This window comes from Saimiri boliviensis, chromosome 8 (assembly GCF_048565385.1).
Source record: "Saimiri boliviensis isolate mSaiBol1 chromosome 8, mSaiBol1.pri, whole genome shotgun sequence".
In the NCBI taxonomy this organism is placed as follows: domain Eukaryota; kingdom Metazoa; phylum Chordata; class Mammalia; order Primates; family Cebidae; genus Saimiri; species Saimiri boliviensis.
Genome location: NC_133456.1, coordinates 35,531,322 through 35,543,813, shown reverse-complemented (window position 1 = coordinate 35,543,813; position 12,492 = coordinate 35,531,322). Strand labels below are relative to the sequence as shown.

Below are 12,492 nucleotides of genomic sequence, written 5' to 3'. Positions count from 1 at the left end.
AAAAACTAATTTCTTGTTTTAAAAGCACTTGGCAAATCAGCAGCACCTTACATTCTCAGTAGCACCTGAAAGTGGTTGGGTTTGTAAAAGGTAAGTTAGAAGATGTCCTCAATGCATATTCTCAGACACAGTCCCTAGGGCTCACCATAGATCCTCAATGGTTTGAAATCCATTGACCAGGACATAGCTTTGACTGATAAAAGTATATCCCAATTGGCCAGCAGCCTGTTTAGGAAATAGCAGAGAATAATTTAAAAAGGAAAGTGGAGAGAAATCCATTTCCTCTTCATACCAACAACCAGTAAGACTTCAGTTTGGGGCTTATAGGCAACCATGTTTTCCATGTTTGTGTAACAATTTTCTTTTTAGCAGGTGAGGGAGAGATACATTTTTTGTTTCATAGATTTGGATTCAGGTATCTTCTACAGCTATGCGAGGAGGTTACAGCAATTGATGATAGAAAAGAATTTCAGGTGTAGTGGTTAGTGTAGTTGGTTGAATTGAATACAACTTAATGCTATATTGACAAATATTTGCAAGATCCTTTTCTTCAGAATCACAGACTCACTTTTGTTTGAGCTCTCACATGCTGTTTTAGGCATACTTTAAAATAGATGGATGTAAAGGGAGTATAAAATGGAAGTACAGTAGAAGTAATTTCTTCTGAGGCACTAAAGATGGTAAAGTCTCCAGGTGGTATTGACTTTTGCAACCCCGAAGCATCTGTGGCTTAAGAGAAATAAAATCTCAGGCTCGTCAAAAACTTAGAGACACCAACTAATTTTTTTGTAAGATTGGTAATATAAAGTATATAATAAAGACTGACTGGCTTTCGTCCCCAGGTCTTGGGAGATAAGCTCTAATTCCTTGGGATTTTCCAAGTAAAAGTTCTTGTTGTTGTTGTTGTTGTTGTTGTTGTTGTTGCTGCTGCTGCTGTTATTTATGTTGAACCCCTTGGACCACACCTAATAGTGTATACTAATAAGATGACTCAGGGTGGAGCTCTAGATAGTTTATACTAACTAGATGACTTAGGACGGGAGCTACACATATTAGAAAGACTACCCATGTAATTCAGTATTGGGGCATTGAATCACATGATACCAGCCTGACCTCTGAGCAGGGGATGGGGGCTTGGACATTCAATCAATCATGCCTAGGTAATGAAATCCAGAAACAAAAACAAAAAACCTAGATGCTCGGTTGTTGATACTCTGTTTGTTGTCACCTATCAATGTGCTAGAAAGTTAGTATTTCTTCAGTCCACGGGAAGAGGACAATGGAAACTCCTTCATACTTGTAGGAGACGCTGTCAGACCTTACCCTATGTGTCTTTCCCTTTGACTGGTTCTCATTTGTATTCTTTGCTATAGTGAGATTGAAATCCTAAGTAAAATTCTCTGAGTTCTGTGAGTCATTCTAGAAAATTATTGAACCTAAAGGGTAGTCAGAACCCTGGATTTGTAGTCAGCTGATCGAGTGGTTTGAGAATCCCAACCCTGCAGCTGGTGTTTGCAGTGAGAAGAGTCTTATTTGAGGACTGTGTCTTTAACCATGAGTTTGAAAAAGAGTTTGCTCTTGACCTTTAACCTTGATATTGAAAAAGAGTTTGCTCTTGACCTGTGTCTTTAACCTTGAGTTTGCTCTTCATTGCAAAAGAGCATTTTCAGAGTTTTTTTTTTTATATATATATAAAATTCAAAATGTGAAGAGACTGGGTCCTTAATCTGTTTCTTTGAGCCAGAGAATTCCAGGAATTTTGGTTCTGTTTGACATCCTTTTCCCATTGTTGAAGATGATCATGAGTGCTCATTTCCCCATTCCATCCCCTAGCCACCCCAACTTGGGATTAATTCTCATGGAAGTGTTTCAAAGCCAATTTGACTCCTAAGAGTAGAACTTCAGTTACTTCAGCTGTGTGATTAGCCAACCTCACCTCTTTGGACTATAGATTGCTTATTTCTTATTTTCTTTCTGTGTGCCCTGTGTAATGCAATAGGAGTTCTATAGAGATTCTGGAAACATTTCATGAAGATAATAGCTCTCAGCAGTAATAGAAAACAAACTGCATTTTTGTAAGTAGAAATAATAGGAGGCTGTAGAAGTTACCTGAGTTCCTTCTACTGCTATGAGGTAGCATCTCATTAAAACTAACCCTTAAAGATAACCACTACTATGGAGACTTCAAATAAAGGGTATATTTTCTAATGTTTTTGGTATCATAACCCAAGGTTGCACTCAAGTCTAACAATCATAAATATCTAAATGCTTTACTTAGAGCATTTCAGTGATAATTTATACTTATTTCTTTTGGTCCCTTCAGGGAGAAAAAAACCCAAAAAACAAAAAAAACATGTTCACAGAATCTCTTTGCTTAAGTGAAGAAAATTATCCTAAATACCACATTCCTTTCTGTGACAGAAGCAGCATTGTTAGAACGGCTTCAAGTGATTCTCCAATATTTTTTCTGCCCTTCCCTTACATGATATTCATTATTATTGGCTCCATTTTCTATCTCATTCAGGAAAACCTCCAAGAAGCAGTGCAGTCAACCACAAGATCACTGACTCAGGTCAATGAAGACACATCTCCTTTTCACGTTTATTTCATTTTGTTTTAAGATCACAGAAGAGCAGAGCATTCATACGTGTAAAGTAACAGAAGAGAGAAACGGAATTTAAATACATTTAAAAAGAAAAGAAAAAAAGCTTTTTTTAATTTTATTTTTTTTTTTACACACACTGCGCTTTTTATTTCCTTCACATAGCTAGTACCCAGGGAAAAAAATCCACCCAATAAACAAAAATAAAAACCTTGAACAACAAAAAACCCAAACAAAAAATGGCCATGTGTTTGTATCTTCAAAGGAAGATCAGTTCATGTCTACAGGGCTGAAAAAAAAGGAATATATTTATATATATATATATTTATATGTATATAACACTGTTAATAAGGAGAATTCTAACCAAGAGCAGGATTTATACACCCTTCAGTAGAGCAGTGATAAGGAAGGGGTGAAGCTTTGGGAGATGAAGTTGAACGTTGTTCTCCTTTGCTTCTCTCCCCCAGAATTTCTTCCCTTAAACCTTCCCGCTCCAAGTAAATATTTAGGGAGCAGAACTTGGCCACAGTTCACCAGGATGAACAATTTCCATTCTCTGGTGAAGAGCAAAGACTTATGGAAGTGGGTTCAAAAGAGGCTCCTGGTAGCTCGGGCTTGCTGCAGCGTGCCATGAAGCTAGGACTTCCATGGGTTTTCTTCACTTGCAAGAAGCAGATTTGTACTGTGCCTGGCTTTATATAGGGAGGGCTTGTGCAGAGAAGAACATGGCTGTAGAAGGAGATCCAGGAGCACTGCCCAAAAAGAGTTACCTATGAAATAACCATGAAAATGGGGAGTTGTCCCATGGACAGGCCATTCTCCCACTTAGAGAGAGCTTCATAGGTACTCTAAGCATGTCATATATCCTTACCTACACAAAGTGATATGCTTGCTGGAGGGTTACGACTGGACCCTACTCTTCCATGTCTGGAGACTCCAATGCCTTCTGTTCTTTCAGGCAATAAAGTCAAAGGATAATTTGGACAGATGCTAACCTGAGCCTTGAGGACAGCTTGGGACAAGAGGGTCTGTGCTCAATGCATCTAGAACATGGCACAAGCAAATAATTCCTTATTAATTGCTCGAGAAATCATCTTTTCTGCTCACCCTCTTCTCAGAGAACCTAACTTTCACATATGATGTTGGCTTTCACAACAACGCATACTGTCTTTAACTCTGTAATCTCCTAAATTGTGTTTATTTTTGTTTTATTTTCAGCTTGTCTTTTTAAAATAGAATTGTCTTGTACTTTTTGAAAACGATACTTGTTTTCTCTCCATTTATTTGCTTTATTTCATAGCCTATAATTCAGGCTTTGGGAAACTTATCCCATGATAAATTCCTTCCAAAACAAAATGTATTGTCTTGCCCCTTTCTCACAGATTGGCCTTTGAACCTGCCTAGGAACACATGCTTACCGCCATCAGCACAAGCAAAGAGTTTCCAAGGACACACATTTACTGTAACGAGGTACTTGGCCCAGGATGAGAGAAAACTAGTGTTTCCTTTCTTATACACAACGTCCTCATTTGTTACATGCATAATACCCAGTCTGGCTATTTTCCTTCCTATGAAAGGTTATTAGAATATAGTTCTACATTTTGGTTCTGTAATATTATAAACAAGGAAACAAACCCAGCTATGTCAATGTCCTTAGTATAATCTGAATATGTCCCTTCTCTACACTGATAAAACATTTTGATCAGAAGAGATTTGCAGACCCAGTCCAGAGTCCCTGTATTCTAGCAGTTTTGGCTTTAGAAATGACAATGGTAGAATGATAATTCTAACAAGTGTTGAGAATACAGAGACCAAACTAGAGATAACAAACAGCTGCTGTTTACAAACCAGTGCTGAGCACAGCACTAAGTGAATATTAAATTCTTATTCAGAAAAAAGGTTAGAGTTGAAAGAGATTTTAGAGATGCCACCTGAATCCTTCACTTTCAGGATGAGAAAACCAAGACTCAGGAAGGTAAAATGGCTTGCCAACATCTCACAGCTCTATTTGTGGCCAAACTTGGGGTTGGAACCCAATTCTCCTGAATCCCAATTCGATCCACCTTCTACCTCACTTTAAAGTTGTCATTTATCTTAGATGATGAGGAAACAATGCCAAGAAGACAGTTGGGAGTCTGTTGTGCAGACACATGAGCCCTTGAAACTCCTTCTTCTCTGTTTTATTTCTTTTTCTGTTTATTCTCTTAGGTACATTAGTGCATTTAAAGTCTGAAGTTAATTTGACCTAAAATTTGTATGAGTCTTTGGAGAAAGTTTGTTTCCTGAAATCATCTCCTTGATGATTTTTTTAAATGTACCAGTTGTTCATATTGCATATGTCATTCTGTTACACGTCAGGCACTTCAAAAAGACTCCAAGAGAACATGCCTGAGAGAGATAACTCCCAATTAAAATGATTCAGTCCCTCACTTGCAATATTCAGGATAACTGTGTGGAAACATTAGGCTACCAGATAAAGTAAAGGTAGTTATTTCCTAGAGTGACTCAGCAAGATATTTCTCAAGGATATAACACTTTTTATATTTCACAATTTCTTAGACTCTAGATGACAAAGACGCTTTCTCACTGCTTTTGTTGAATAAAAAATCAAAACTGAGTAATATTTTGCTCATCAAGGTTTAGGTCACTTCCTTGGAAGCTATTTAAATAAGACATCTTAGATGGTGAGAAAGAAGGAACAAGAAGGTACCTTGGAGTGGATACAGCAGACACATAGCCCCGAAAACCCTTCCCTCTCTCTTTCCTTTTACTTCCTTTGCTTTGGGGTCAGGTGAAGCAACAACAGCAATAGTTAGGACAATCTCCACTTAGATCCTGAAAGACCAGAGAGGTGACTTCAGCAGAATATAAACCTTTAACTGTTCATGTGGGTCTGCTTCCTTTGGCTGAGCCAACCTCCTATTTGCAGCTTTAGTCATAATTCTTCCCATTCTCAACTGTGCAATGTTTTGGTTTTTATTTATTTTTATTTGATTTTTTTTTCTTTAAGAATCATAGGTTTAGCAGTAGTTGGGCGCACTGCATGAAAAATGAAGTTTACATAGTTGATATTATGTACATAAACTAGTGATTTACATTGATTTACACATGATTGGTGCCTAATTTATTAATCAGCACGCAGTATGTAAATGTGCTGAAAAGAAATCAAGGTTTTAAAATAAGTTTTCCATAATATTCATAAACATTTTCACTGGTGTAAATGTGAAACCTAAACCCAACGTTAACAGCGGCTTCCTTGCCAAGAGAAAAGTGATGTACATTGCTGGGTGAAAACAAATTCTTTACTAAATTTCGGTTGGCGACATTTGAACAGCATAGATACATGCAAATGAGAATAGTTTACTTCTTTTCTGCTAGTATGCACATAAATGTAAACTCCATTTTGCATTTAGTGAGATGTTTACAGATATTATGCCAACCATGATGGAAAATTTACATCACTGAGGCAAATGCAGTCTTTGGAGAAGAAATATTCTAAACATTTAAGCGAGAAGGAGGATTTCTAAACTGTATTTTTGTTTCTTAAATCAGGGTCTTATCTCACCATTTTTGTGGTATGTTTCACATTTGTCTTAAAAATATTAATAGTTCATGCAGGTCAGATACAGCATTGTACTTAACATTTCTCTTAAAAAATGATAGTTATTGGTAACCAAGACTAAATGCAGGCTCAAGGTTTAGGAGGATGTAAAGAAAAATGGGGACATGGTTAATTCCATTAAATGTGGTCTATAAGCAAATTTCTTTAAAGTAAATAATTAGAAAATGGAAAAATTGGGGCTCTATGTTTTTCTATATGAGCATAGATCTTTTTTCTAAACAACCAAATTCAGTACTTTTCTTCCTTTTAAGTTCAAAACATTGTTCTTAATTTGTCTTATAATACATACATTATTGTAAATATAGCATCTATAAAGATAAGATAAAACAAAAATACACACACATATATATTATTGTTTACCACAAATAATTCAAGCCCTGCAAAGAACAAAATGAAAAATCCAGGGAGACTAGCCAATAGAACAGTGAAACCACAACCAACTCAGGGATGGAATCTGAGACTCTGGAGGATGCAGGAAGCTCACGACTTGGTAAAGTAATAACTCAAACAATTTCATGCTGAGGAGTTTAGCTTTTATGTGCAAAGGAGGTAAGTCCATTTTTGGAGGAGAAACAGATTTTTGTTTCGGTCCTCCAAGAACGTGAAAATCACGAGTACTTTTACAAGGTCTCTATGAATAGCCCCGGTTGTCTGACTGTGTAGTAAAAAAAAAAAAAAAAAAAAAAATGCCCATGGCAAGCGAAAAGTCTGTCTGACTTGGAAGAGAAGGCAAAGGTCAATGGGGCAGTCGTTCCTGACAGAAAACACATCTGCTTTTCTATAAGCTTTAGTTCTTTTAGGACAGGGGGATTTTATGTCTCAAAATAAGAAGACTTTTTCTCCAGTAAGGCAAAACCTTTTGCTCAACAGTTGCACAGAGCGTAATTTCAATTCTGCAGTTCTAAAACCCTGGATAGCTCTCATTCTTCAGGAAGCGCCTTGGGTCAGGTCATTTCTATTTTTGTTAAAGTTAGGTCTAAAGATTTTGTTTTATGAATGGTGGAGATTTATTTTGTCTACAAAGGATATTAAATATATTAGCCACTCAGGTTAATTGATGCATTTCACCCCCTCAGTATATTATTTCCAACCAGTTGGTGTTTCTCAGTGCAGGGTTTCAAGCTTTGATTACCAAGGGACAAGATTCTTAAAGGAATTTAGTCCAATATGATTAACTAAATGCCAAGAAGTCTTATGTTGAAACTCAATGAATTCTTGGTGTCAGTCCTCTGGCTCTAACTTTCTCTTAACTACATTCCTTCATTGTTCACACTGCTTAGAGAACATTTTCTATCCTATGAGATTTCTGGGGCCAATGTTTTCTCTGAAACAGGAGCCAGAAGCACATTTTTAAAATTCCCAGATCCTGCTAGAGATATAGGCAAACACCACATTTAAATATATGTTTAATTATGTTTAATATATGGTCAATTATATTAAAACCGAGGGAACAAATAGTGCTGACATGGCAAAGACATTTATTTCAATGGAGAAGTTCCTCCCATTAAACCAAGACTTTGTCCTTATGATAAACTGGAGACAACAAGAAAGCCAGGTATATAATCAAAGCCTGTGACATGCCATGAGGATCTGTTCCTGAAACTAATACTAACATCCAACTTTTAACAACATCCAATGTAACTCCTTCTACTTTTCTCTTCCTGTATATCTTTAAATTAGCGTGTACTTTTCTAAAGTCACACACTTAGTGTGTGACTGCCTCTTCAATTTATGGGGAATGCTTATTATTAAACATGATAACCTTTTATTCTTGAACTAAGAAGACCAAACTGTTAAGAAAAATCCCTGATTGTCAATAAATTGAAGCTGCATAGAAATATGGCTCACCTTCCCTATATTTTACTAGCTACCTTCTTGGACAAGAATTTGTTTTCTCCCCAATGTCAGAATCTGCTATAAACACTCTTAACCATCCCCAAGCTGCATTTTTCCTTCTGTTTCAAGTCTAAACTGCAAAATCATGAAAGAAGGCTGTGATAAGCTTCTAAAACAAACAATGTAATCCCTTAGAAGAAATTAACAATGCTACTCAGATCTTTCTCCTTCCCTCCCTCCTCTCCCTCCCTTCTTTCCTTCCTTCCTTCTTTCCTTACTTCCTTTCTTCCTTCCTTCCTTCCTTCCTTCCTTCCTTCCTTTTATTCCAGTTCCAAAGTTTCTCATTTTATATAGTGTAACAGGTATTTACAAGGTTCCAACTTAATGACGTACCATATTTGGCTCTGCAAGATTACATTCAAATATAATCTCTAAATAATCCTCTGTCCTTTCATGAACTGAACCACTTTCAATGCCTCCTATTGTGTAAGTGAGAGCAATGGTTGGTTTTCTAACAAAAATATCTACATGCAGAGAGCCAGCTTTCTCTGCAAGACATTTCCTAAGAAATCCTTGTGATGTGGTAACACCAAGCTTTGTGGTGGCACTCATAAAATTTCTGTCTATATTTATTATAAGTTGCCCAGCAATTTTGGTTAAGGACCTAGATCACATTTCAGTGTTAATGTCAAGGTGGCTCTTATAGATGTAAATTTAAATAGAGCAGGGAAGGTGAATATAATGCAATTCTTAGCAGCCTGGCATAGGATGACAGTGGACTACCATGAGGAGTGGTGCTGCAAACACTGTCAGTGAAATAGAACGGGGATTATGTGGGCAACCAAATAAAATATTAACCTAGAACACTGGGAAAAACAGCTGCAGAGGAGCACAAGGAGTGAACTGCTTTTCATTATGGCCAATGCTCTGTATTAGAGCTCTGATAGTATCTCCAGAATATGGTAGGAGCCTGGGCATCTGTTGACTTTTTCTGCCTTGCTCACTTTTACTGTATTTTATCTGAAATAGAAAACAATCTCTGCTCAGGGGAATTCATGGGACAAATGCAGTGTTATTTGAAGATTAGGGAGGAGGTTTAATCTTAGGATCTCCAAGTGGTTCATCATTCTTTTACTGGGAGTTGACACTTGGAGACCTTCCTGTTTCTGGGGATTTACTCAACACATGCTGCTCATTTTTGCAGCAGAGCAGGGCCCACCCTGTTAAAAGCCAGGAAATATATGAATCCCTCAGACTCATGAAATGAGAGTAAAATCTGAAATTTTCTCTCCTAGTTCACCACGTTCATGTCATAGTTCCTTATACTTTGCTTACCCCATCGATAGTAGGCACTTTCATTTACAGTGATATTCTGAGTGACTCCCCACTCGGTTCTGATGATGGGACTAGGAGGAACATGGGGTCCTGCCCTTGGAAGGGGCACAGCTTGGTTTGAATACACACTGATGCCATGTGACAGCCATGGATGGGGGGAAGACTCTGCTTCTTGCCTCCTTCCCCACCATCTCCCCCAGCAATTTGTTGCAGCCGCATCTCACAATTACAATGCAGGACAGTATCTACAGCACAGTGAGTCTATGTACACATGGACCATTCCCTTGGCATGCTTTAGAGAGAGACACACACACGCTCACACACATGTACACCCACGTGAGAGCGAAAGACTTGAGCACACGCGCACAGTGGAGAAAATTAAAATGGCACTTCCTAGCATTTGCGGCATGACTAGTGCTCTGGGGAGGGGGTGAGGGTGAGGAGAGGTGGAGGAGGAAAGGTGGGTAAAAAGGGGATATCTGGGATGGGTGTGGAGGAGAGAGCACACACTGGAGGGAGAGGGGATGATGTCTAAAGTTGGAGAGATAGTAGAGGAAGGAAAGCCAGAGAAAGGCTCAACATAAGATTCCATTGATAGTCTGAAGTGGCTACAAGTCAGCTCAAATGAAAAACAGAATTAAAAGGTTATGGAAATATAAACACCAAAGGCAAGACCTTATTTTTTTCCCCACAGATGAAAAAGGATGAAGGAAGGAAGGATAAAGTGTGTGTTGGGGGCTTAATATCCATCTGGTTCTTGTCTTATTTTTACAGCATCCGGATGTCTTTAATATGACGTTGTCTTTACACAGCACACATTTGCTTAGTAGATATAAACACATCCTGGTAGAAACTTCTCCATCCTGAATGAAACTTAAATTTTTAATGATGGACTGCAAAATTGTTTTAAATGTTGTATTTTCTTCTTCTTTTTCTTATTTCCCCCTTCATGTATAAACACACAAAGTTGTGAAATAAACGGTCTCCCCCCATCTCTCTCTCTCTCTTTTTCTCTCTCTCTCTGTATTCTGTGTGACGCATTTTTGTGTGTTTTTTAAATTATTTTTAAATTTTTTATTCTATTAACATTTGCTGAGAAGGCAGAGCAGAGATGCTGCCAGCAGCCACAGTGGTACGGCCAGACTGATGGATCCATTTATTCCTCTCACCGACCCAGGTCCTGCAGAGCAAAAGAGGAGAGAGAGAAAAGAGAATGAGTTACATGAGCCCACTCTATGTTACAGCTGACTGCTGATGGTATCAGAGGTAAGACACGGGTGGATACCAGCGTCTCAAAGTTAGTGCACTTACGTGCAGCCCAGGAAAGGCTCAAAACCTTTCTAAATCCTTCTCCTCCCTGGGCCACAAGTATCCTAAGGGGTATCGTTGGTTGAAACACTTCTAAATACAAAATGCTCTTGCCAGATAAGTCCTTAAACTGGCTATCAGCAACGTGTCTGATGGTGCAGGAGGCTCCTGTTTACCCAGCCTCCTCCCGTTGGCCCTGCCCTAAGTAGTCCTCTGGTGCCAGCATTCATTAAGGTTCCAAGCACTGTTGAGCGTCCTTCAGCAGCCAGACAGGGGTCTTCTGGCCAATTCATCACAGCATTTCCACCAATAAAGCATGGAACCATTAGGACTCCTTCTGTCCCCAGCAAGAGGCAGTAATTGCTTATTTGCTAATGGGGAGCAGAACTGTTTTAAAGTAACGTTTATGGCTAGATGGTACCTTAGCAAGGGAGAAAATAAGTCAATACATCTTAAAATCTTCAGAGACAGCAGAGGATCAACTCCTCCAAACTCTTCATTTGTCACTTTAAAAATAAAAAACAAAAACAAGGACGATAACAACAAAAATAAACAGACACACCTAGAGAGGTTCAGAGGCAGGTCCAGACTATGAACAGAACTGAGATTTGAAGTCACCCAGATTAACCTGGGATGGCACTCCGTGTTTCCTGCTGCCACCTTAGCTTTCCCAATGTGGACACAATTTGGGAGAGGTGGGTATGGGTGTGAGAGGGAAAATGGGATGGATAGAAAGGCCCTGGAGAAGGGCTTGTGTGTTCACAGAAAGAGGATTACAGAGGAGGGAATCATAGGTCTGTTAGAAAAGCTGATCACCTGTGCTTTGCTTGTTCCATTTTCTCCTTTTGTATAGTTCTGCTCATAGTCCATTAAAGTGAAAAAATAGTATTTTTCACTACAGGGACTTTTGGATTTAAGACTACATAGTTAAACAGTGATGTTCAAAAGAGAAACTGGTGTGACTGTAGTTGTCAGTCACTTTAAAATTTTGAGGGTGGATATACAGCCCGATTATGTGTGTGTGTGTGTAAAACTGTGATGGTTTGCAGGTATAATGGAAGCATCCACTGGTATATGAATTTTTCCAAAGCTGTTTACAAACATACCCAATTGGAGATAGGATAACAGGAAAAAATGCCAAATTCTGTGATCTCCTAATCTACGCTTTATGTAAATAATAAAAGCAACAACAACAATAAAACAAAACCACAAACAATTATACAGCACTTACTACACAATTTTGTCATAACTTCCTTATAAATATAGCACACAACTATGCGAGGAGGTAGATAGCATGATGAAACCTGTTTTACAGTGAACTGATCGAGGCACAGGGGGTTGGATGCACTGTGCAAACTTACACAACTTGTAAGCAGAGGAGCTGGGTTTTTACCCAGGCGACATCTGGCTCTAGAGTCTTTGCCTGTCACTACTACACAGAAAACGGGTGCCTGTAAGTCTCCTGTCAACATTCAGTATATTAAACTTGGGTCAGTAAATTAAACTTGGGTTTGATTAAAATGGCCAGTACAAACAAAAACAGGGAGACAACAGTTATCATTGCAAAAAAGATTTTTGATAGGAGAGTTTTGGCTAGAATACCTTCTTGAAAAAATTAAAAACATTCACCTAATATAAAAATATGAACATATACAAACTTCGATCAGCATAGTTACAGTGTAAAATGAGCTGTGTTGTGTAAATATATAGAAACACAGAATAAAGGTTCAATGAATTAATTATCTAATTTTCTGAATTGTGATAGGATCATATTAACAGAAGACATATT

General features: G+C 38.2%; 1 protein-coding gene across 3 annotated transcripts in view; it reads right to left on the bottom strand.

Annotated features, from left to right (window-relative positions):
• Positions 1–2,577: 2,577 nt before the first annotated feature.
• The window catches only part of LSAMP (limbic system associated membrane protein), a 631,380-nt gene continuing 621,465 nt past the window's right edge, over positions 2,578–12,492 (bottom strand). For all 3 annotated transcript variants that reach the window (XM_010345960.3, XM_074404330.1, XM_003935432.4), the window contains one exon: positions 2,578–10,575. In XM_010345960.3, the coding sequence (XP_010344262.1) occupies positions 10,478–10,575 (98 nt within the window). In that variant the 3' untranslated portion in view covers positions 2,578–10,477. The remainder of the gene's footprint in view (positions 10,576–12,492) is intronic.